Source organism: Eufriesea mexicana, unplaced genomic scaffold (genome assembly GCF_001483705.2).
Source record: "Eufriesea mexicana isolate 0111107269 unplaced genomic scaffold, ASM148370v2 scaffold572, whole genome shotgun sequence".
Classification (NCBI taxonomy): domain Eukaryota; kingdom Metazoa; phylum Arthropoda; class Insecta; order Hymenoptera; family Apidae; genus Eufriesea; species Eufriesea mexicana.
The window spans coordinates 330,668-354,588 of NW_016908738.1; the positions used below are offsets into that span (position 1 = coordinate 330,668).

Consider the following 23,921-nt stretch of genomic DNA (forward strand, 5'->3'; position numbering starts at 1 on the left):
AAAAAACTCTGAGAGTATATTCCCGTGATCGGCAACTTTTTCAAACGTCTGCTCGCTTCACAGGCACCGATATTACCCTCGTCTATTCTCCTCGACTTTTCGTCGATTCTCGCGAATTCTCGAAGAAATACGTTCCTCGCTTACCGGTGGACGGTAAATTTTGGATCACGCCCGCGCTAAATTAACTTTTCATCCGTTTCCGTCGCGCTCGTACACGTTGCAGACGACGCGACGCTATTACGGTCCACGCTACGACCGGGCGGACGCGCGAGGGAGAAAAAGTGGAGGCGATGGCGATGAAAAAGAACGACGCACGTTGAAAGAGGACGACCCGAGAAGAATCCAGCTCGGAGATAAAACCGAAGTAAATTCTCCGCCGGTCCGTTCTTTCGCCGTTCTTCCTTTTCGCGATATTCGACCGCGGTCCGTATTTTTCCTGAATCTTTCATGGGCTTTCCTCGTCTGGCAACCGGAACTTGCTCCAGACGTAACTCGATCGACTGATACTTTAACGAGACACGGATTCCCAACGTATACGCGTAAATACGTAATAGTTTGAAGAAAAATGTAATTCCGCGAGTAATGCTTCCGCTGAAACGTTTCCTTCCTCGCTTCTCTCCGAAATTCTACGTGCGAAGAATGCCCTCGACGGTAGTGTTGCAGTCTTCGTTGAAAATATCAGGCGATTCCGCTAGACGGCTATATCGCCTCCCATTCTTTCCACGCTTCCGCCAATGCGTTTTTCCCATCTCGTGAACTTTCGTCTCGCGAACGCCGATAAAATCTGCCTTTACCGCCACCGAGGCAGAGAAGACGCAAAAAATCGCCTTTCCGATTATTTTCGATCCATGTGTTCCTCTGCCTTTTTCTTTGCGACGACGCTTCGCCTTTCCATTTCCCTCTTATTTTAATCCTTTCCTGCCTGGTCTCTTTCCTCGCCGTACCTCCGCTCCCTTTTCACCGATATACGTCGAGCCGACGTTAAGTTCCTCGCTAGATACCAGCATATTTGCCGTTTAACTTTTCATCTCGAAGGCGAATGCAAATTCGAGCGATCGTTGTCAAAATTTTCGATATTCCAAATCTCTGTGTCGCGATTCTTTGTAACATTCTGTTCTATGCGAGATACGATATTTTGGGAAAAAGTACTACGCGAAACGACTCGAGTCGACGGAAAATTGACGAATACGATTTATTTGACGCAAGAGCGTAACCTATTCGGCAGAGTGTCGGCGCTACCGTGTCACCCGTTCTTTTTTCCGACTAATCGAGATCTCTCGTCTGTTCTCGGCTACGCTTGACAGCGCTAACCATGTTCCTATATTTATCTTAGCTTATGCAGCGAGAACGACGTATCCGTGACGGAACTAGTTTCCGTTCGAGATTTCGTCGAGCACTTGTCGGCAGTTTTGTCCAAGTATCATCGTAACGTCGAATCTCGCGCTATACTTGATCTCTCGAGGACGCGATCTCGCGACTCGTCCCTGTTGTCGTTCGTACACGGAAAGTGGAGAGAGAGATCGGTGGAATACAAAGATCTAGAAAATCGTCGATCAAGCCACTACGCTCGAGACTTCTACGTTTCTATCGTCGCTATCGCGCAATTTTCTCAACGATTCGTGCAAAGAGAAAGAAACGGTCTCCGCGAGGAGAAAGAAACGGAGAAAGAGAAGAGAAGATAGATAGATAGAGAGAAAGGAGAGTGAAAGAGGTTCGCGTCATGTCGATTCGTATCATGTACCTACGTATGCGTGTACGCCGGTCTGCATGGTTATCGGGAGTCACCTCAAGATAGCCCATTTCTCTTATCTCTTCGAGGGATCGAATTCTCTCTCTATCCGTTTCGACGACCGGACCGAGGCGACGGTGTGATCGTTCGTCTTTGGACGATCGAGGAATCGTCCGGTCGCGACGGGGCCTGCCGTTACTCGCCGCCTAACGACAACGCCTGCACGATCCTGGGGTCGGCCTTGCTACCCTCCCGGAACTCTTCCAGGGTTAGCTTGTCGTCGTGGTTTTTGTCCATTTGATCGAAGATCTTGTCTACCCTCTTCTGCGGCGTATTCTCGTCCTCCGCCTGCGGCTGTTGTCCCTGAAACAGCATGCGTTCCGTCTATTAGCCCTTCGGTCGTCCAATACTCGTCGATAGATACCCTCCTCTCGTGGACTCTGTTCTAACGCGAACCCTATTCTCGCGAATAGTCGCGAAGCGTTAACCGCGAGTGATTTTAGCAAAAACGATCGCGATTGCAGCACGAGTCCGAAGCGAATTTATCTCGAAGAATGGATACGTATCGGAGGGAACGTCGAAGAATGAAAGATGTCCGAGAGACCTTTGGGAAAAACAGAAACACGCTGTCGGTTAAACCGTCAGTCCCGTCAAAGAGATTCGCGTTGCCCGTGAGCTATCGATTTCAGCTTCGTCGAACAAACAATAAGCATCGCGGCCAACGCCGCAGAATAGCCCCGTTCAAGTCGATTCACAGTTGCAGAACACGGTGCTGCAAAGTGTTTGTCGTTTAAACTAGACCATTCTTTCCAGCGGAGTTAAAACTGCAAACGCGATGTTCAGAAATAGGCTTATTACGTTTCTACAACTTCATCCACGAATTTCTCGCCCATTTTCTCGTTCATCGTTATACGAATTTATAACGTCGTATAAATTTGTGATAAAGATTAAAGACCGTAGGGAAGAAATTATCCACGGGATCGACCACGGGCAAGCCAATGATCATCGTCCACTTCGCCTCTTCTTAATTCCAATCCGAGCTACTTATTATCGGAATATTTTTTCTAATATATCGTTCGTATAATTCGCATAAAAAAGCGAGGGAAACATAAAGGAAACATATACCGAGCGTCAAGGTAACTCGTTCCTATTTACTCTCGTTCGTGATTTCGTGTACTTGCGCGTACACACCGGTGTTATGAGCCCTGTAGTACAGATGCACGTAACGTGCCTGCTGCCAGACCTCGTGGGATAGTCCTTAATTGGCTTCTATCCCATGAGATAGGGCACGGTGTATCTGTCTGCGAAGCCTCGTTACGGACCCCCAAATTATTCCCGTGAGTGTCATTGGTTCAGCGAATCACCGGCATTCTCGTTGAGGACGTGGCGAGATCCACGCTCTCTACCACGATTTTACGGGGAAATATCGCGAAACTAGCGTATCGGAATCGTTTGAACATCGAACAGAAATATTTCTACAACGAAGACGAATCAGGTTTTTAAAAGCTAAGCGTACCGTTTATTCGGTGCAACTTGGGGGGCGTAACGGAGGGCATCCATTCGCAAGATCGGGAAAAGATTAAGTCACGAGGGCCGTTTAATTCGAGTTTCTCGTGTCGGTAGGTTTTTAGATAAAAGGCTCGGGGGAAAGGTGAATTTAACGTGGGGCAGATCTGTCGGCTGGCTTTGCTTCTCGTCACGATATCGTTCATCGCTCCTCGTTACGCGGGCCACCTTCGACTTTCCACCGAGTTTATCGTCGTAACGTCGCGTCGATTTTCAAGCCCGATATCTGCGAAGGAAAAAACGAACTAGTAGGCGCTATAGAGGAACGCGAACCGTCTACAGCTCGGTCTACTTTTCCTTCCACGGAGGTATAGAACGATGAACCATAAAAGGTCTTAAGACGATATCGATGCCTTCGCGGCGGAAGGAAATACGTACCTCGAATCTTGGTTCCGTGCTCACGATAGCTAAGCGGATGGCGTGCGCGTTGCTAGTAAAACGTCAGCGAGGTTTGTAATCGCGTAAATTTTTCTTCTGAATTTTTCATGCGCCGGTCGTAGTATAATTAAACGTTTTTACAATAATGCACGTATTACGTATTCCGAGGGGAAAGTTATCTGCGATCTGGCGATACGTTGGCTCGAGAAAGAAAAGTACTATGCCACGTTTCGTGTATCGTTTACGTTAACGTACCAGTCGGTGGCATTTCACGCGGTTTTGCGGAAAAGCGCCAACCATTGCGTATACCATTTATATTTCTGCTTTACCGCGACATTGCGCGTTGGCCAAGAGAAATCATTCGATTAAAATGTTTCTTTGTCACCGGTGTCCCAGTTTCAACGCGACTCTATTCCACGGAAGGGAACACGACGGACCTCCGGAGGATCGGCGCACAGCTTTTCCTCCAACGCAAATGGAAGTCACGCCGAGCGTAACTTTTCCTCAAGGTACATAACTTACGAATCTCACGGTTCATACCTGCAACTCCCTATGAATTTATTTTTTTACCTTCTATCTCGTTATTATCTCTTTCCATTCTTCTTTCCTTTCTTCTTTTTTCATTTTATCTCGTCGACGAGCTTCTCCTTGTTTCCCAGCCAATATCGCGCGCTCAAGTTCACGACCCACTTTCGACAATGGCCACGCAGCACGATACGTATGCGCTACGTCGTTTCTTTTCTTCGCTCGAGTATATTAATTCGATTTCTTATCGCACTCGAAGCAGAAACCGACGATTTAGACGAGATCGAGAATTTCGATTTATTATCCGTGCAGCGAGTTTTCCATGGATGCGTAATGAGGGGAAAAATCGAGCAGTTTCGTCGTTAACCCGCGACTAGCGATAAAAATATTTCCGTCAGACGAGACACGGAGGGGTACGTGGTTGGCCGCGTCGCGACGCGATTCGGTTGGAAATTACCGGGTCGCTGCACGCGGTCATTTTTCCTAAGCACGCCCTTACAGCACGGAAACCGCGTATAATTTGAAGATACGATCGACACGAAAAGACAATAATGACCGGCCGCGAGCTCGATAACGCCGATAAGAATAATAACCGCGGTTAGCGAGTAGCTAGCGGACGCTTCCCTCGTCATCGTTCCATTGTCGACTAACGATTAGGACGATCGACTTTGCGACGCGAGTCGAGCATACGAAACTCTCGGATCTTTCGCGCGTTTCGCGCGTTCCAAGAACGGATCTGTCTGTCTTCGTGACCGATTCGAAACGTCGATCGATCCGCCGACGAACGCACAGCTGTACGCGGTATCCGACGCGTGTTCGTCACGATTATCTCGCGGGATGATTATCTCCGGCTCGATAATCGACCAAGCGTACCCGACCACTTTCTCGATCGGCGTAATCCGTAGAGCGGCTGGAATTTTCCCGACGTCGGCGTCGGCGTCGGCGTCGGCGTCGTCGTTCCGACGAGGAAATTCGGGCATCGATCGGCCAAGATTTTCTACGAGTTTCCACACCGATCTCGTGCACGGTTAACCGCGATACGCGTTTCTCTTCTCGCGTATGGAAAAACGTTATTCGAACTCGATGGAAGATCCGTGGGAAACTCGAAAGCCATGTCTTTCGGCGAGCTAAACTCGCATCGAGAGCGTGCCGCGTTTTAAACGCAACGATCGTTAGCTCGTCGGTTCGAATCACGAAATTCCACGGCATACGTGTACCATTGACGAGTACAACGCAACGCGTCGGCGAATAATTATCCTCGACGTATGTTCGAATAAACAAGGCACTGCGACATAATTACGAAATCCAATTAACTTTGATCGCGCCTCGTTATTCGCGCGATAGGTCCGGTCGTTAGAGATATCGCGGTAATAAGCAGCGATCCGTTTAAGTGGCGTGACTACCGGCCCGAAATCGGATCGGGCGATGACACTCGGTAAAATCATCGCGTCGATGACGGACGAATGTTCGAACGGATTCGGCGCAATCTGACGGGATTTCACACCTTTCACCGAGTACGAGTTTACAATTTTTTCCACTCGTGGAAAGTGGCGTACTTACCACCATCTCGTACATCGCGTCGACGATATTGTACATCTCCTCCCTCGTGATGAAACCGTCGTTATCCACGTCGTAGAGCCGAAACGCCCCTGAAAATGAAAGGCAGAACTTGAACCTCTGATCCTCTTCTTTCGCAACGGTCGCGTTATTTCGTGCACCGACTCGAGAGAAACTTGGAACGTTCTCTGATACGATTTTACAACGGGCAAAGAAACTGACGACGTGTCCCTTAGTTTTTCCATCTACGCGTCGTTCCAAGACTTTGAAAATATACCCGCTTCGTTCCGAACTTTCCACTATTTATATTCCTAAACTTGTCAGAAGCAAAAGCGTCAAGGTTTACTCACAGTGAAGTTTCTCGTCCAAGTTTCCGCGCGACGTCACCGAGAGTGCCCTTATGAACTCTTCGAATTCTATCGTGCCGTCCTGAAAAACAATGGCTCGTGCAGCTTGCGTTCCCGCCGAGAGGAAGAAAGAAGCTTGGTTCGCTTTTTTAAATCGCGGAACGAGTTTCGCGATGAAAGCGACGAATTTATTCGAAATGTCGAAATCGTTATTGCCTGCTCTCTTAAATCGCACCGACCGTACACGATGCGGAAAAAGAGAAAGAAAGATTAGAAAAAAAAACAAAACAAGAAATATACAATTTACACGGTGGAAAGGAGAAATGGTGGAGTAGAGCGCTCGGCAAGTAGTAGAGGGTCGAAATTAAGGAGACAGCGGCATAGTCGCGTACGTTTAAGGTAGGGAACATCGGAACTAACGGGAAATCGCGACTAATGGGAAATACGAAAGCCGGGAATATCCGGGAAATAAAATCGTTTGGATGGGAAATACGAGAACAGAGGTATCGCGAAAGGGCTTGAAACACCGCTTTTCTCCGGCCAGAGACGTCTTTGCGTCTCGATTGATATCTATTCCTCCCCTTCCGGAATTGCTTAAAGCGGTATCGCGGAAAAAATGGGAACGTAGGAACTATGGGAAATCGACGTTGCGATTATGTTAAAGGACGACGATACGTCTTCGCCCCGATTCTCGATGTCCTATTCGCGAGGAATAAGCCGGGGTTGGAAAAATGACGTGCCGTTTAATATTCCGAATCGTGGATGGGACTCGAACGGGAATACGAAGTTGTCCGGATTAAAAAAAACGTTGCGAGACTTACGCTGTTTTCGTCGAACACCCTGAAAACCAGCGAGGCGAATTTCGATGGATCGCCTTGTGGAAAGAACTGCTTGTAGATCTTTATGAAGCCCTGAAATCACGCAACAGGCACTCTTATCTTCAAACTTCCCCTTATCTTCGCGTGCCTATCGATTTTCGTTTAATTAACGTGCCAGCCGAAAGGAGGTCATACCTGTTCCGTCAGCAAGCCATCGGGGCAGTCTTTCAGGAATCCTTTGTGCCTAAACAAACAGTCGCCAGAGTTATCGAATCTATTCTTACTCGCGTTGTAACTCGCTTCCCTTCCAATTTCAATTTCATATTCTACGAACGAACGAACGAACGAACGAGCAAATTGATAAAACGTTACCGCGAATAACCGGATAGACAACGAAGCCACGAATCCGAACGAACGGAACTGCCGACAGTTGCGCGATTTCCTGGGCGCTCGCGCGCGCCTCTGATCGAACCATCGGTCACGCGAGCGCGTGGAAATTATCTTCCAACGCGATTAAAAGATAATCCAACGGAAATCAATAGTATTTCGATCCGTTTAATTCGATCGATGGTATAGCAAAGCACCGAACGCGATCCTTTCCCGTTGTCCGTTGCGCACGATCTCGTCGGACCGATCGAGGTCGAGATTTCTCGGCGAAACCATCCGATCTCGTCCTAAATCAGACGGTGGAACCATCGTTCCCGGCCACTCACCATTGTCGAATCTCCTTCTCGGTAACTGAAACAGAAACGAGGGAAAAACGGTTTTAATCGAGTGGCGGGTGTAACGAGAAGCAAAGGTTGGCGGAAAGTGTTCGGCAAACAGAGGGGAAAAGCAGAAAGGCGGAGCGAGAAGTATAATATCGCTTTTCTCGGTTTGCAGTTGGTTCGGAGCCGAGCCAGCTAGTGCTCTTGTTAGAGATTCGCAATCCGTTTGCCGGCTGGCAAAGGGGCTTCGGCGAAAGTTTGCGTGGACGTCGGTATCGACGAAGATACCGACGGAAATGCCCTTGGAAACGGCAAGTTCGATCTTTGAACGCGATCGGAGAAACGAGTCGATGCCGACGAGAGAATTAAACGCGGTGTCTCGGTTAACTAATTATTCTCGTTTCGTCGTTACGTCGAATCCAATCGAATGGAATGGAATGGAATGGTATGGAATCTACTCGAAGCGGAAGAAAGCATATCCGGGACGATCGATGCGACCGGGGCTCGGAGAGGGAAAAAAATAGCGGAAAAAAGGAAGAAATCGGATGGACAGTTTGGAGGAAAATAAACGTGCCGTAAAAGACGAGCTGAAATCGAACGCGCGTGGCCCGTTTCTTTGGTTTGTAGGCCGCCGAAAAAATAACCACGTTCCAGATTTACGGATGGTCGTTATCGGATGCGCGTTTACGGCTTTTCCCTCGGAAATTTATATCGCGTTAAAGAACGATCGATGACCCGGAAAGGGATGAAATTTTCTCCGCTACTCGCCGGATTTCGCGAAACGGAGCACTCCTGCGAAAACGCGAAAGAATCACGCGACATTTCCGCGGCGACAATCGGACGAAGAACCGCTTATACCGGTGTATCGAACGCGTACGAGGCAGAAGGGACGGATTTTCCGTTGGTTCGGAAAAACAGGGGGTGGCTTTTCAAGGGGAGCCTAAAGTCGTCGATTTCTTCGATAACTATTTAAGTTTCCTTTTGACAAATCGCGCATACGTAATGTTTCCGGTACGCCGCTCCGGCCTGCCTCACTTTTATAACCTTCGATAAATTTGCGCATGGTTTTCGAGCCAGCACGCAGTTACCGGGACAAGGCCACCGCGCGTTTTCGGACACGGCTCGTGTTCCTCCTTTTCTTCTCCCGACCTCTCGATTCATCCTTCATCCGCGTTTCGATTACCTACTTCGAGCCAGCCCCGAGCTTGCACCTCTCCATTACACTGTCCAACAAATTTTAACTTTCTCTCTAATCTGTAATATCCATTAGGTCACTCTCGTACATTTTACTCTCCCGAATAAGAATCGGTAACCGAAATTGCTAATAAAATCATCCTTGGTTTCCGAGAAATTTTTGGCTACAAGAAAGTAATATATAAAAAGTAAGAACGTTAGGAGGTTCGCTATTGTCTTGCAAGTTGAGCGAGAGTATCCCGTGTATATCAATGTCCCTAATTGCATTTATTTGTACTTTCGAATAATCGTAATTGCTCACCAAAGTTTAAACATAAGCCTCAGAGCATACTTTCTATTTCTGTTCTTGTATTTTTACGATAATTCTTTATGCCACGCGATTCTTTATACACAGTATCGTATACTGTAGAATTTTCTAAAGAAGAAACCATGCAGAAACGATATTAGGACGATCTTCAATGATCACAGGACGGTAAAGTACTAATTGGCAATACGTAAGCGGGGTTTTGTCACTACGCAGCCATTGCTCGCACATTTATCAGGGTCGTAGTCGTGGGTAATCGACACCAAAATCATCGTCAAGGAGATCTTATTTTTTATATGTATTATACGTACATGATTATATATGAATTATAGGAAATTACTTTAAATCACGTGTAATTCGGAACAGTTTCGTTATTCTATACATAAATACGAATGTATTTATAATATAAACTAGTTAAAAAATAATCTGCCACCTAACTTTTAAGGTGAGAACGAATCTTCGAACGTTTTTATTTTTTGTATAGTACTTCATTTTAACCAAAGACATAGCGGAGATAAAAATATTTTCATATACATATACGTATCAGAAATTTACCTTATGGGAGAGCGATTACAGTTATAGTTTATAAAACACGTTTACAAATTATCAAATTTATTATTAATAATAAAAGAATGTCGTCATTAACAAATTATTCACCGCGTAAATTTATAATAAAAGTGCAAAAATTAATAAATTACTGGGCTATTACTTGAAACAATGATATGCTTGTGTAAAAATATAACTACAATCTACAAAAAGTTTATTAATTATCACACTGATTGTTAATAAGAAATTAATATTGTTATTAACAAATTATTTGCAACGTAAATTTTTCATAACAGTAAAAAAATTGTTAAATTATTGGCTGTTAGAGCGGAAAAATAATAATTAATAAAATCGGCAAAGTTCGAAAATTTCCGATCGGAGTGGGGGGCTCGACCGATCGGAGGCTATATAAAGGGCGACGCGACGCAGCGTACCTCATTTGTCGGTTCGACTTCGAAAGTGTAGTATCTAAATTTTCGTAGTGCGCGAGGGGTGGGGATCCGAAGTAAGGTTGGGGATGGCTACCCCAACCTCACCCCACCCCATTAAACAATTTACTAATTATTTTTTTTTCTTTTCAGATATTAATTATTCTTTTCTTTCAGGTTTTAATTTTTTTTTTTTTATTTCAGAGATTATCTTTCGTTTATATTTATTTATATTTGAACATTCGAATATTTCGTATAATATTCGAATGTTTCGTCGTTGGTTTCTTTATGTCTCATCGTTGAGTTGTTTATATCTCATCGTTGGGTTGCTTATGTTTCATCGTTGGGTTCATAATAATTAATTTTCGTTCATGTCTCACCGTTGGTTTGTTAATAATTTTTATTTTCAGGTTTAATTTATCTTCTCTTAGGTTTTAATTTTTGTTTTATTTTCAGGTATTAATTAATTTTTCTGCAGGTTTTAATTAACTTTCCTCTCACATATTTTACGTCTTCCATTCCATTTGTTTTCGTTAGAGCGTTCGAGTATTTCGTACAATACTCGATCGTTTCTTTATATCACACCGTTGGGTTGCTCGTTTCATTTGGTTTCCGTTTTCTTTCCTCGTATTAAACCATTTTCTTTCAGATTCACATTAACAATAATATATTCTGTTTTAGCTTTTAGGTTTCTCAAGATTCTCAAGTTTTCTCAAGGCTTCATTTGGGACATATCGATGGATGATGCGTAAGTTTATTTTTAAGTAGTCATAAGATAGACTCCTAGACTAAGTCTCATGTGCGTGCTATTCGCACAAGGGTAACCTACCTAACTTGGAGCGAAATATAATTCTCTATCTTCCTTTTATCCCTCTCGTTTACCAAATAGAACATAATTGTTCTCGCGATAATCGCGATCGTTCTTAAGTCCCGACTAGCCTGCGCGACGTACTCCCCTGTACTCGACAACTTCGCGTCTCATAAGTCATCCTCACGACTCGTCTCCGACACTCATTTCCAGCCACTGTCAACCTCGTCAAGCATCGAGTTCCAGGGTGGCCCTCGGGTCTCTGTTTCCTCTGGACTCGATGCGGGGGTCCAGCACCCTGGTCGTACGCGACTGGGGCATGGGCCTGCAGCTGGACGGGCATAGTGTCTACGGTCAGACCACTTGGGATGATTAAGTTCTACCCCTTGGGGCAGGGACACGAAGTGTCTGTCTGGCTTGCAAGGCCCCGCTGGACCCTCGCATCGACTCTGGAAGTTTCACTGGTTCGGGGACTAACCTTGGTCCACGTGTAAGTCTTGACGAGTATGGCAGTGACTGAACTTGAACTAGGCCCGATCGGAAGGGTGCCGAGGCATGAAGTTGTCTTGTACACGAGAGTACGTCTCGTAGGCTAGTCGGTCTTTCGAATAATCGCGATCTCGTTCGGGCGCGTCGCGATTTTTCACTTGCTCGCGTCTTTTATATTTCATTCCCTAGTTATATCTCTGTTTAAATATTTTAATGTTGCGAAAATAGAGTTGTAGTATACCGAACCGAAACCCCTTTTGTAACACACGATATTTTGTAAAGTGTCAGTAGAGTCAGTAGAGTTTAACTTAATTCGCTCCAAGTTAGATTAGGCTACTTTTGATACGGATAGCACCAGTAGGTTGCGCCATTAGGGCGCATGTCGGGTCTCGTTGCGTAGCCACCTCCACGTGGTGAGACCTGGTAATTGGTATCGTTTCCCAAAGAATAATTTTTGGAAAACGATACCAAGCTAAGAGCTACGCACAAAGTTTAAGATATTGCCTATCTTTTGTAAATTTTCGATGTTTCAGTTAAACATTTGACGATTTTTGAGGCTGCGAGAGATAAGTGGACGGAATTCTTGGCAATGACGTCATTCAAATACAGTTATAGTTCATAAAAATGTATAAATAATCCAATTTCTTATTAATAATAAATTGTTCATAGCGTAAATTTATAATACAAGAAAAGAATTTAATTCATTGGTTATTACTTGTACAATATCATACTAATGTTTAAATGTAACTATAATTTGCAAAAGTGTAAAAATTATTACAATTATTTCTAATAACAAATTGGTCACAACGTAAATTTATAACACAAGTGGAAAAATTACTAAATTATAGGCTATTACTAGTATATATAACGAATTTGCGTGAAAATGTATCTATAATTAGCAAAAAGTTAATAAATTACTACATTTATTGTCAATAACAAATATTTTGCAACCTATATTAACGATAAAAGTAAAGAAAGTTAATAAATTATTAGCTGCTACTTAAACAAACAACGTATTGGTGTTACAATTTATTCGTAATTTACAAAAAGCTAATAAATTAATAAATTTATCGTTAATAGCAAATTAAAATTATTGATCACAAATAGTTTGTAATATATATTAACGATAAAAGTCAAAAAAGTTAATAAATTATTAGTTATTACAGCGAAAAAGTAACTTTTAAAGTAATCGGTAAAGTTCGGAAATTTTCGCCGATCTTCGGCCGGCCGGCCGTCGCTATATAAGGGGCCCGCGTGCAGGCTCGAGCCAGTTGTTATTTCGACTTCGGAAGGTCCGCGTTAATATTTTTTCTTTCAGGTTTTAATTATCTTTCTTCTTTCAGATTCTATTTCTTTTATTCTAGATTTCATTATTTGTGCATTGGAGTATTTTTTACAATATGCGAATGTTTCATCGTTGGTTTATATGTATATCATCGTTGGGTAGATCAATGGCTATTCAGTGGTCATTGTCCACTCTCTTAAATAATTTAACAATAATTTCTTCTTTCAGGTAATAATTATTTTTTCTTTCAGGTTTTAATTCTCTTTCTTCTTTCAGATATTATTTCTTCCATTCTAGTTTTCATTGTTTGTGCATTCGAGTATTTCGTACAATATTCGAATGCTTCGTCGTTGGTTTATTTGTATTGTATATCATCGTTGGCTAGATCAATGGCTATTCAGTGGCCATTGTCCACTCTCTTAAATAATTTAACAATAATTTCTTCTTGCAGATTTTATTTTTTTCATTCTATGTGTCTTTGTTTCAGCATTCGAGTATTTCGTATAATATTCGAATGCTTCGTCGTTGGTTTACTTATGTCTCATCGTTGGCTAAATCTTTCCTTTCACAAATTTTACGACTTCCGTTCGATTTGTTTTCGTTAGAGCGTTCGAGTATTTCGTATAATACTCGAGCGCTTCCTCGTTGGTATGTTTATATCTCACCGTTGGAATGTTTCTGTCTCGTAGTTATGTTGCTCAGGTCTCGTCGTTGGCTTGCTCGTTCCATTTGGTTATTATCCTTGATGGTTTCCTCGTACTAATCCCTTTCCTTTCAGCTACATATTAACAATAATATATTCTGTTTTAGCTTTTAGGTTTCTCAAGATTCTGTTTGCGACACATCAATGAACGATGCGTGCGTTTACTTTTAAGTAATCATAAGATAGATCCATAGACTAAGTATCATGTGCGCGCTGTCTGTACAAAGGTAAGCTACCTAATTTGGAGCGAAATTTATAAATTCTCTATCATTTTCTTATCCCCCTCGTTTAGCAAATAGAACATAATTGTTCTCGCGATAATCGCGATCGTTCGTAAGTACCGACTAGCCTACGCGACGTGCTCTCGTGTACTCGATAAGTACATGCTTCGTAAGTCATCCTCACGACTCGTCTCCGACACTCATTTCCAGTCACTGTCAATCTCGTCATGCATCGGGTTCCAGGGTGACCCCCTCGGATCAGTGCGTCTTCTGACCTCGACGGGGCGGTCCGCTGCCTAAGTCGTACGCGACTGGGGCTCGGGCACATGCTGGCTGACGGACTAGTACCATCTACGGTTAGACCACAGGGATGATTAAGTTCTACCCCGTGTGGCTGGGATGCGAAGTGTCTGTCTTGGCCGGCAACCGCCCAGCAGGGCCCTCGCGTTGACACTAGAAGTTTCATTGGTTCAGGGACTATCCTTGGTCCACGTGTAAGTCTTGGCGAGTGCGACAGTGACTGGAATTGAGCTAGGCCCGATCGGGAGGGTGCCGAGGTATGAAGTTATCTCTGTACACGGGAGTACATCGCCTAGGCTAGTCGGTCTTTCGAATAATCGCGATCTCGTTCGGGCGCGTCGCGATTTTCTATTTGCTCGCGTGTTTGATATTTCATTCCCTATTTTTATGGGAACTTGAAAATATCTTAGCGTTGCGACAGTAGAGTTTCAGTATACCGAACCGAAATCCCTTTTGTAAGACACGAAATAAAATAAAGTGTCAGTAGAGTCACTTTAACTTAATTCGCTCCAAGTTAGATTAGGGTACCTTTGATACAGGTAGCACCAGCAGGCTGCGCCACTAGGGCGCATGTCGGGTCTCGATGCGTAGCCACCTCCACGTGGTGAGACCTGGTAATTGGTATCGTTTTCCTTTGGTAAACGATATCAAGCTAAGAGCTACACACAAAGTATAACATATGTCCTATCTCTTGTGAATTTTCACTGTTCCCTTTGGAATTCGAAAATAGAGAGTGGGCAATATCTGTTTAAAAGATATTTAAATGAAGAGGAATTAAGCTAACAAGGAAGTGCAAGTGCTTCGGGTCACGGATTTAGTTGATACTTTGCAGGTTTGTAGATATCATCATGCAGTTTAAGAAAATATATCATTATAGCGGCAACTACTCAATAGTTTTTGAGATATTTACGATTAAAGTTTCATCACTTCGTTAATTACAGATTTATTTCCATCATTTTACAAGTGCAGACGTGGCCTAACAGCGATAGATGAAAATTCCTGTGGTAATGAACCGTGGTTCGATTCTCGTCCCATGGTTGGTACTTTTTTAATCTATTTTTAATTTTGTGTTCATTTTTCGTCTATGAAAAAATTGTAAATAAAATTTCTTAATAAAATAATTTATTTTTTACGCTTTCTTATGCTAGTGTATAATTATTACATAATAAGAATATTCTGAAAGAAAAATACTTTTGTATAGCAATCTTATTTACTACAGGAAATACAAAACCTACTGCCCATGTAAGTATTAATTATTAAATTAAATACTGTACATGAATGTTGCCTATAATTTCAATTTTGCTGTGCAGCTATAAATGTTCATGAATTAATGAGAAAAACTTGGGAATTTATTAATTTCCTACTGCCGAATAAATAAAAATTTTACCGTCTGCGATCAGCGCCATCTATGATTTGGGCTCAAAAATCAAGAAAGTAATAGGAATATAGAATAGGCAAGGAGGTCGTCGAAGTGTTGGTCACGTGGTAAACGAGGACAGAGAGGGGTAGAAAAGGATAGAATGTCTCCGGCAGTGAAAAATTATTAATTACTCAATTTCCGTAATTAATTTATGAACTTTTATAATTTCATTGCAAAGCTGGAACTTCAGGCTATATTCTTATATAATATACGTAAAGAATTTAACTCTAAATTGTTAGTTATTAATTTTTGTTTTATGGCGTCTATGATTTCGTAACGGCGACCATCACGACCTTCCGTGAAAATATTTATTACTAAACGAAACTAGAAGGAAAATGTGATCAAAAGTTATATGAGAAGATTCGCAAGGACATTGTCTTTCTAACGAGTGCATAAAGTTTCATAAATTAATTGCGTAAGGGAGAGTAATTAATGAAAACCCAATGGCGTCTACGACAACAATTCGAACTCTTCGTAAAGTAATAATTAATAATTAATTAATTAGGGATAAATTTATATCGAAAAATATATTGGAAAGTTCTTGAAGGATCTGCCTTTACGATGCAATTATAAAAGTTCATAAATTAATCGCAGGAATCGAGTAATTAATTAATTTTCTAATAAAAATTCAAAAAGGAACAGTCAGCGCCATCTATGATTTTTATCTGGAACTGCTCCGTTAGTTCCAGTACACAACTATTGGTAGCGCTGACTGTTCCCATTTGAATTTTTATTAAAAAATTAATTAATTACTCGATTCCTGCGATTAATTTATGAACTTTTATAATTGCATCGTAAAGGCAAATCCTTCAAGAACTTTCCAATATATTTTTCGATATAAATAAATATTTTCACGGAAGGTCGTGATGGTCGCCGTTACGAAATCATAGACGCCATAAAACAAAAATTAATAACTAACAATTTAGAGTTAAATTCTTTACGTATATTATATAAGAATATAGCCTGAAGTTCCAGCTTTGCAATGAAATTATAAAAGTTCATAAATTAATTACGGAAATTGAGTAATTAATAATTTTTCACTGCCGGAGCCATTCTATCCTTTTCTACCCCACTCTGTCCTCGTCTACCACGTGACCAACACTTCGACGACCTCCTTGCCTATTCTATATTCCTATTACTTTCTTGATTTTTGAGCCCAAATCATAGATGGTGCTGATCGCAGTCGGTAAAATTTTGATACGAACCAGATACCACTTCTGGTTAAGCGCTAATAATGCACCTTAATAAATCAATTCGCCAGCAGAAAATTAATAAATTTCCAAGTTTTTGTAATTAATTCGTGAACATTTATAGCTACGCAGCAAAGTTGAAATTATAGGCAACATTCTTATACAATGTTTAATTTAATAATTAGTTACTGGTAAATAAGATGGCTATAAAATGTGTTTTCCTTGCATAATATTCTTATTAAGTAATAAATATATACTGGCCTAAGAGAGGGTAAAAAATAAATTTTTTTATTAAGAATTTTTATTTACAATGTTTTCATATGCAAAAAATGAATACAAAATAAAAAATAGATTGAAAAAGAAGTACTATTTTATGAACCGGAATCGAACCCCGGTCCTCAAGTATAGAAATTCTCGACTATCACCGTTAGTCTACAACTGCGATTAAAAAGTAGTGGAAATAAGCCTGTAATTAATAGAGTAATAAAACTTTAATCGTAAATATCTCAAAAGCTGTTGAGTAGATGCCGCTACAATGATATATTTTCTTTAATTGCATGACGATATTTACAAACTTGCACAATTTCAACTAAATCGGTGACACGAAAGACTTGCATTCTCCTTGTAAGTAAAAAAAGGAACGCAAGTAAGGGAAGGTATGTAAGGACGGTAAGTAAGGTAAGTATAAGGTAAGTATAAGGTAAGTATATGGTAGGTAAAATAATTAAAATGTACTGCAAAGCAAAAAAAGAATTATTTAGATAATTCTTGAAACGATGTAAAATCTTGAAATTGGTCGACGAGCGACCTCCTATCATATTATGTTATTCTGATACAAAGTCGCGAAATCGGCCGAAAACTTTACGGCGAGGCAGTAAAAGTAGTGTCTGAGAATTCTTGGAAATGACGTCATTTCTTGGAATTCGTCGACGATCAACCTCCTATGATGTTATGCTAACCTGATACAAAGTCGCGAAATCTGCCGAAAATTTTATGGCGGTGTTGCAAAATAAGCGTCCGATAATTCTTGGAAATGACGTCATTTCTTGGAACTGTCTCGACAAACAACCTCCTTTCATATTATGTTCTCCTGATACAAAATCACGGAATCGGCCAAAAATTTTTCTACGCGACCGTAAAAGTATTGTCCATCGTGGCGGCAAAAATATTGTCCACCGTAGCGGTAAAAGTATTGTCCACGGGCGGCAAAAGTATTGTCCACGGGCGGCAAAAGTATTGTCCACGGTGGCGGTAAAAGTATTGTCCATCGAGATGGCAAAAGTATTGTCCAAAGGCGGGAAAGGTATTGTCCATATGGGCGGCAAAAGTATTGTCCGAGAATTCTTGGAAATGGCGTCATTTCTTGGAATCAGTCGGCGAACGACCTCCTGTTATGTTATGTTATCCTGTTACAAAGTCGCGAAATTGGCCAAAAATTTTATAGCGGTGTCGCTAAATAATCGTCCGATAATTCTTGGAAATGACGTCATTTCTTGGAACTGTCTCGACGAGCGACCTCCTTCCATATTATGTTCTCCTTATACAAAATCACGGAATCGGTCAGAAATTTTTCACATAAGAGCCAAAGGTACTGTCCGAGGATTCTTGGAAATGACATCATTTCTTGGAACTGTCTCGACGAGCGACCTCCTTCCATATTATGTTCTCCTGATACAAAATCACGGAATCGGCCAAAAATTTTTCTAGACGACCGTAAAAGTATTGTCCATCGTGGCGGTGAAAATATTGTCCACCGTAGCGGTAAAAGTATTGTCCACGGGCGGCAAAAGTATTGACCACTGGCGGCAAAAGTATTGTCCAGAGCGGTAAAATTATTGTCCACGGTGGCGGTAAAAGTATTGTCCAAAGGCGGGAAAGTTATTGTCCATATGGGCGGCAAAAGTATTGTCCGAGAATTCTTGGAAATGACGTCATTTCTTGGAATCAGTCGACGAACGACCTCCTGTTATATTATGTTATCCTGTTACAAAGTCGCGAAATTGGCCAAAAATTTCTCGCCAGTGGAATCGATAAAAATCGGACCGATTGAAAAGTCCAGATTTTTTTAGCTTATCCTTCAGCGCTTTTTTCGACGAGTTGTTTGATACATAAAACGTTTAAAAAAGTCGAGGGATAGACCCGGTTCGAATTTCCAAAGTCAGCAAGAGCGATTCGCAAATCGGTGCAATTAGACTGCTAAAAAACACAGTTCCGGTGATTCAATTTTTTAGATTTTTTGCATACGAGTTGCCTGATGAATAAAGAACGTAAAAAAGCAAAAAAATCCATATTAAAAAATCTTGTCAAATTCGATCGCCCGACGTATCCATCGTGTAGTCGGAGAAATCGGCAAAAATCGTACCGATTGAAAAGTCCAGATTTTTTTAGCTTATTCTTTAGCGCTTTTTTCGACGAGTTTTTTGATGCATAAAACGTTTAAAAAAGTCGAAGGACAGACCCGGTTCGAATTTCCGAAGTCAGCAAGAGCGATTCGCAAATCGGTGCAATTAGACTGCTAAAAAAACACATTTCTCGTGATACGATTTCGTATTTTATTTTCGTATCCGTTCGTAGTTTACTTCTAGTTTTGTTCATAATTAATTATTTTAACACACATACGTGCCAAATATTATTTATAAATTAGTTATGAAATAGTCATAAATTAAGTATAAAATAGTCATTAATTAGATATATATGTTAATTATAGTTGATATATAGGTTGGTAATAAGTTTAAGATATTTCAATTATTAGTTTCTCTTGTAACAATGTATAAATTATGACGAATTAGGGAAAGTAATGTAAGTAAGGTAAGTATGGTAAGAAAAATAATTAAAATCTCCTGTAATGAGTAAACTATGTATAATATATATATTGTAAAATCGGTTTAAAATTTTACGGTTAGATTGCGAAAGTATTATCCATGAAATTCTTTGAAATGACGTTATTCTTAAGAATTGGTCGGTATCGAGCTCTTCTCATGTTATTTGATCTTAACACAAACTTCTAGAAATGTCAGTCAGCGCCATCTAAGATTTTGGACTGGAACACAAGTTTCCAATCCAAAATCATAGATGGCGGTGACTGATATTTCCAGAATTTTATATTGGAAGTTGTAACACAAGTTTCCAGTCCAAAGACATAGATGGCGCTGACCGATGTAATTTGAATTTTCATTGGAAAATCAACAAATTACTTAATTTTTTTAACTAATTTATGCACTTTTATAATTGCATCGTAAAGGCACGTCCTTTATGAACTTTCTAGTATAACTTTGGACATTAATTTCTTCCTAATTAATTAATTACGAGTAATTATACCCCGGACCGTTCGAACTGACGTCGAAGATACTATTGGCTTTTCGGTAATTACAGTTTCCTGTACAATTAATTTATAAATTACATGTACACGTTATAAAAACAATATCCTTGGACATCTTCCCATATCACTGTTGTTCATATTTTACTTCTAGTTTCGTCCATAATTAAATATTTTCGTAGCAATTTATGGCGGCCATTATTACGTACGGCATCAAACAATAATTAATAATTAATAAATAATATATCAATTGGCATTAAATTATGTACGGAAATTGCATAAGAATCTTGCCTGAGGATGAAGGTATGCGATGTAGCTATAAAAGTTCATAAATTAATCGCAGAAATTGAATAATTGGTTAATATTCTCTGCCGAAGCATCTCTGTCCTTTTCTAATCACGTTCTGTCCTTGTCTGTTCCGTTGACAGGTATTCGATGACGTCCTCGCATATTCTGTGCTATTCTTACTTTCTTCAGCTTTTAGTTCAAAGACATACCGGTGTCATTTGACTTTTCATTTGGTACTGAAAAGTTAACAAATTAGTGAATATCTGGAATTAATGTGTGAACTTTTCTAATTGCATCGTAAAGGCGCATCCTTAAGCAACTATCCAATATAATTTTGGACATATATCTCTGGTTAATTAATTTATTATCAGTCATTATTGCACCGAGTGTTTGAACTCATGCCGAAGATAATAATATTCTTTCACTGATTACTATATCCTATGCAATTCATTTGTAAATTACATACACAGACTATAAAAACAATATCCATGATCGTATACTCATTTCAGTTCTCAATTAACTCAATTTACTTATAATTTTGTTCCTTATTTCGATAAATCATGTTGGTCGTTGTTACCAATTCATGCTATCCCTCACGTAATTATTAATAACATGTTAACATAATTAGAATATTATTAACGAAGAGAAAGAATTTTGTCTATCAAAATCATCGTCAAGGAGATCTCAATTTTTATACGTATAATACGTACATATTCTCACGTACGTTTTTGTACTCACTGAAAAATTATAAGAAACTACTTTAAATCACTTGTCATTTGAAACAGTTTCGTTATTCCATACATAAACACGAATATATTTACAATACAAACTTGTTAAAAAGTAAACTACCGCCTAACTTTTAAGAAGAGAATGAATCCATCGACATTTTCATTTTTTATATAGTACTTCATTTTAATCAAAGTCAAAGAGAAGATAAAAATATTTTCATATACATATAATATACGTATCATAGAAACTTATCCTATAGGGAAGCGATTATAGTTATAGTTCATAAAACATGCTTACAAATTATAAATTTATTAGTAATAACAAAAGAATATCGTTATTAACAAATTAAACAACATGTACATTTATAATAAAAGTAATAAAGTTAATAAATTACGAGCTATTGTTGGAACTCGTAACGTACTTGTGCTAAAATGTACCAATAATTTCCAAAAAGTTTATAAATTATTAGAGTTATAGTTAATAACAAATTAACAAATTGTTCGCAGTGTAAATTTATAATAAAAGTGCAAAAATTAATAAATTATTGCCTATTACTTGAAATAAAAACATACGTAGGTAGTAGGCTAATCGGTCTTTCGAATAATCGCGATCTCGTTCGGGCGCGCCACGATTTTTCACTTGCTAGCGTCTTTTACATTTCGTTCCCTATTTTTATGGGAACTTATTTTATTGCGACAGTAGAATTTTAGTATATCGAATCGAAGTCCCCTTTGTAAGACACGAAATAAAATACAGTGTCAGTAGAGTCGCTTTAACTTTTTTCGCTCCAAGTTAGACTAGGGTATCTTTGATATGGATAGCACCAGTAGGTTGCGCCATTAGGGCGCATGTCCGGGTCTCGGTGCGTAGCCACCTCCACGTGGTGAGACCTGGTAATTGGTATCGTTTTCCAAAAAATAATTTTTGGGAAACGATACCAAGCTAAGAGCTACGCACAAAGTGAAAGAAATGTACTATTTCTTTTAAATTTTCATTGCTTTCTTCGAACTTTGATAATAGAGAGTGGCCAATGTGCAAATTAAGAGGAATTCAGGTAAGTGTTACAAGGTAAGTATGATCAAGATAAGTAAAAAATGTACGTTGAAGCTTCAAACGTGTAAAGTAATTAAATTTTACCTCGAACGTGTGTCGAACGCGTATGGGGAAACTGGAAAGTCTGGTCGAAAGTCGTAGAAATGTTACGGAAACGACGTCTCGATTACCGTGGTGTCGTTGATACGACGGTCCCTCCTCGGATAAACGATCCCCGAATTATGGTCGATTAGAATCGCGTTTGTTCATCGGTCGTTGCACGAAGAAGGTCGATGCGCTTAAAACTCGCGTTTCCTCGAGGCTGAGCGAACGATCGGAACCTGTTGATCCTCGATGTGGTAAAATTTGACCATGCATGCGGGGCAACGCGACGAATGCGGAGTATCGTACGAGCCGAGAAAGAAATAGAAATATTTCCCTTCTTCGCCGTTGCATCGCTTCAGGAAATTCGTTGCCTCTCGCGATCTCGGGAATAGACAGATTTATCGAGACACGAACGGATTTATAAAGGAAGAGGTGTCGTTCCTCGAGGTTCGAACCCTGCTGACTTTGGAGGATCACGCGTTCCGAGGATCCAGCGACACTCGAGCGACGTTTAGCTGTAACGGGGAAAGAGGGTTGAAAGTAATCGACTGCCACGAGGGACTGGTTTTTCGCAGGAGCTGCGAAATCCATCGATTTTTTTTCCACCGACTACGTTACTCGATTCCCGACACGTGGCGAGTGGATTCCTCGGAATTCTATTTCGCGAATTACGTTTCGGAGAGCAAGGATGAGAAGCTCGAAGAGGACGATGTTGAGAAAATCGTGTTGCAAAGTAGAGCGACGCAAATTTGTTGGACGGTTATTTATAGCGCGTGTAAAGACTGACAGCGAATTACGAACGAAACGTTTCGCAAAGGTTGAAACGTTCTCGAGACACGTAAAACTGGCAAAGGCTCTAGTTAAAGGTCGTTTAACGTTTTAATAGCGCTATTCCGAGCTGGGTAACGCGTGGCGAGGAGAAAGTGAATTACGCGCGACGCGAATTGTCGTACCGTAATGTAATGCAAGTATAATAGGGTGCATCGTAGAAACGGCTCAGGATGCTAACGTGGATTATAACGAAAAGACCGTAAATGACTACGTAACGAAACGAATTAAACGAAAAGTATAAAAGAATAAGAAAAAATAAAAGGAAAAATGAGAAAAGACGGGAGAATTACGAGGAAATTCGATCTGGCACGGAACGTCGTTAGAGGAGCGTCCCTCGTCGAAAGAGAAAATGATAAGCCGTAATTCAGCGGGGAAGTGAAAACACGTGCAAGCAACGTCGACGACGTTAAACAAAGAGCAGATTATCCCTGTGGAAAAGACGAAACGACGAGCCGGCATCGCTCGGGGAAGTGTCAGCGAGGAGAGAGTAAAGCGCGGGATACGATATTACGAGCTAACGATAATTTCAGCCACGTGGCTGCCACTTTATTGCTCGATGTACGCCGCGTCGTCACAGCTACGCCACCGAACGAATAATTTATATCACCACGTATACCCGGATAGCTGACAGTGTCGGTCAACTTCGAACTAACTTTCAACCGAGCGTTATCCGCTGCGCCTTCGTCGCTTTTACCAGCGAAACGTTCGAATACCATTAACCCTCTGTTTCGCTCCCTCTCTCGCCGATTGCGCGAAATTTTTCGCGAAATGTTACATCGCTTAAAACCGTTTGAAAATTTCCGAGTACGATTCGCGATTCGGTTGTCGAGTTCGGATCGATCTAATCGAACGACGGGAACGTCGCGTTACCTAGTTCTATCGAATGGAAATGGACGGAAGGGTAGCGGTATACGAAACTACCTGTAGAATCTAAAAATGTCGGCAGATAAGCGCGGAACGAACACGCGTCGATTCGAAGATCGTTTTACGAAGACAAACGAAGGCAAACGCGAGACCGTACGAGTTCCCGTTGGACGGGGAATTGTGCAACTACGCGCGTTGTTTATCGAATCTACGACGTCAAATATTTACCCCGAGGGAAGAG

General features: G+C 41.0%; 1 protein-coding gene across 1 annotated transcript in view; it reads right to left on the bottom strand.

The window, feature by feature from the left end:
- Positions 1 to 359: 359 nt before the first annotated feature.
- Positions 360 to 23,921, bottom strand: part of LOC108545872 (frequenin-1) — a 36,545-nt gene continuing 12,983 nt past the window's right edge. Inside the window, exons 2-7 of the mRNA XM_017897684.1 lie at positions 7,634 to 7,658; positions 7,116 to 7,164; positions 6,924 to 7,013; positions 6,106 to 6,184; positions 5,759 to 5,847; positions 360 to 2,092 (exon numbers count right to left, since the gene is read on the bottom strand). Of these exons, the coding sequence (XP_017753173.1) occupies positions 1,925 to 2,092; positions 5,759 to 5,847; positions 6,106 to 6,184; positions 6,924 to 7,013; positions 7,116 to 7,164; positions 7,634 to 7,658 (500 nt within the window). The 3' untranslated portion in view covers positions 360 to 1,924. The remainder of the gene's footprint in view (positions 2,093 to 5,758; positions 5,848 to 6,105; positions 6,185 to 6,923; positions 7,014 to 7,115; positions 7,165 to 7,633; positions 7,659 to 23,921) is intronic.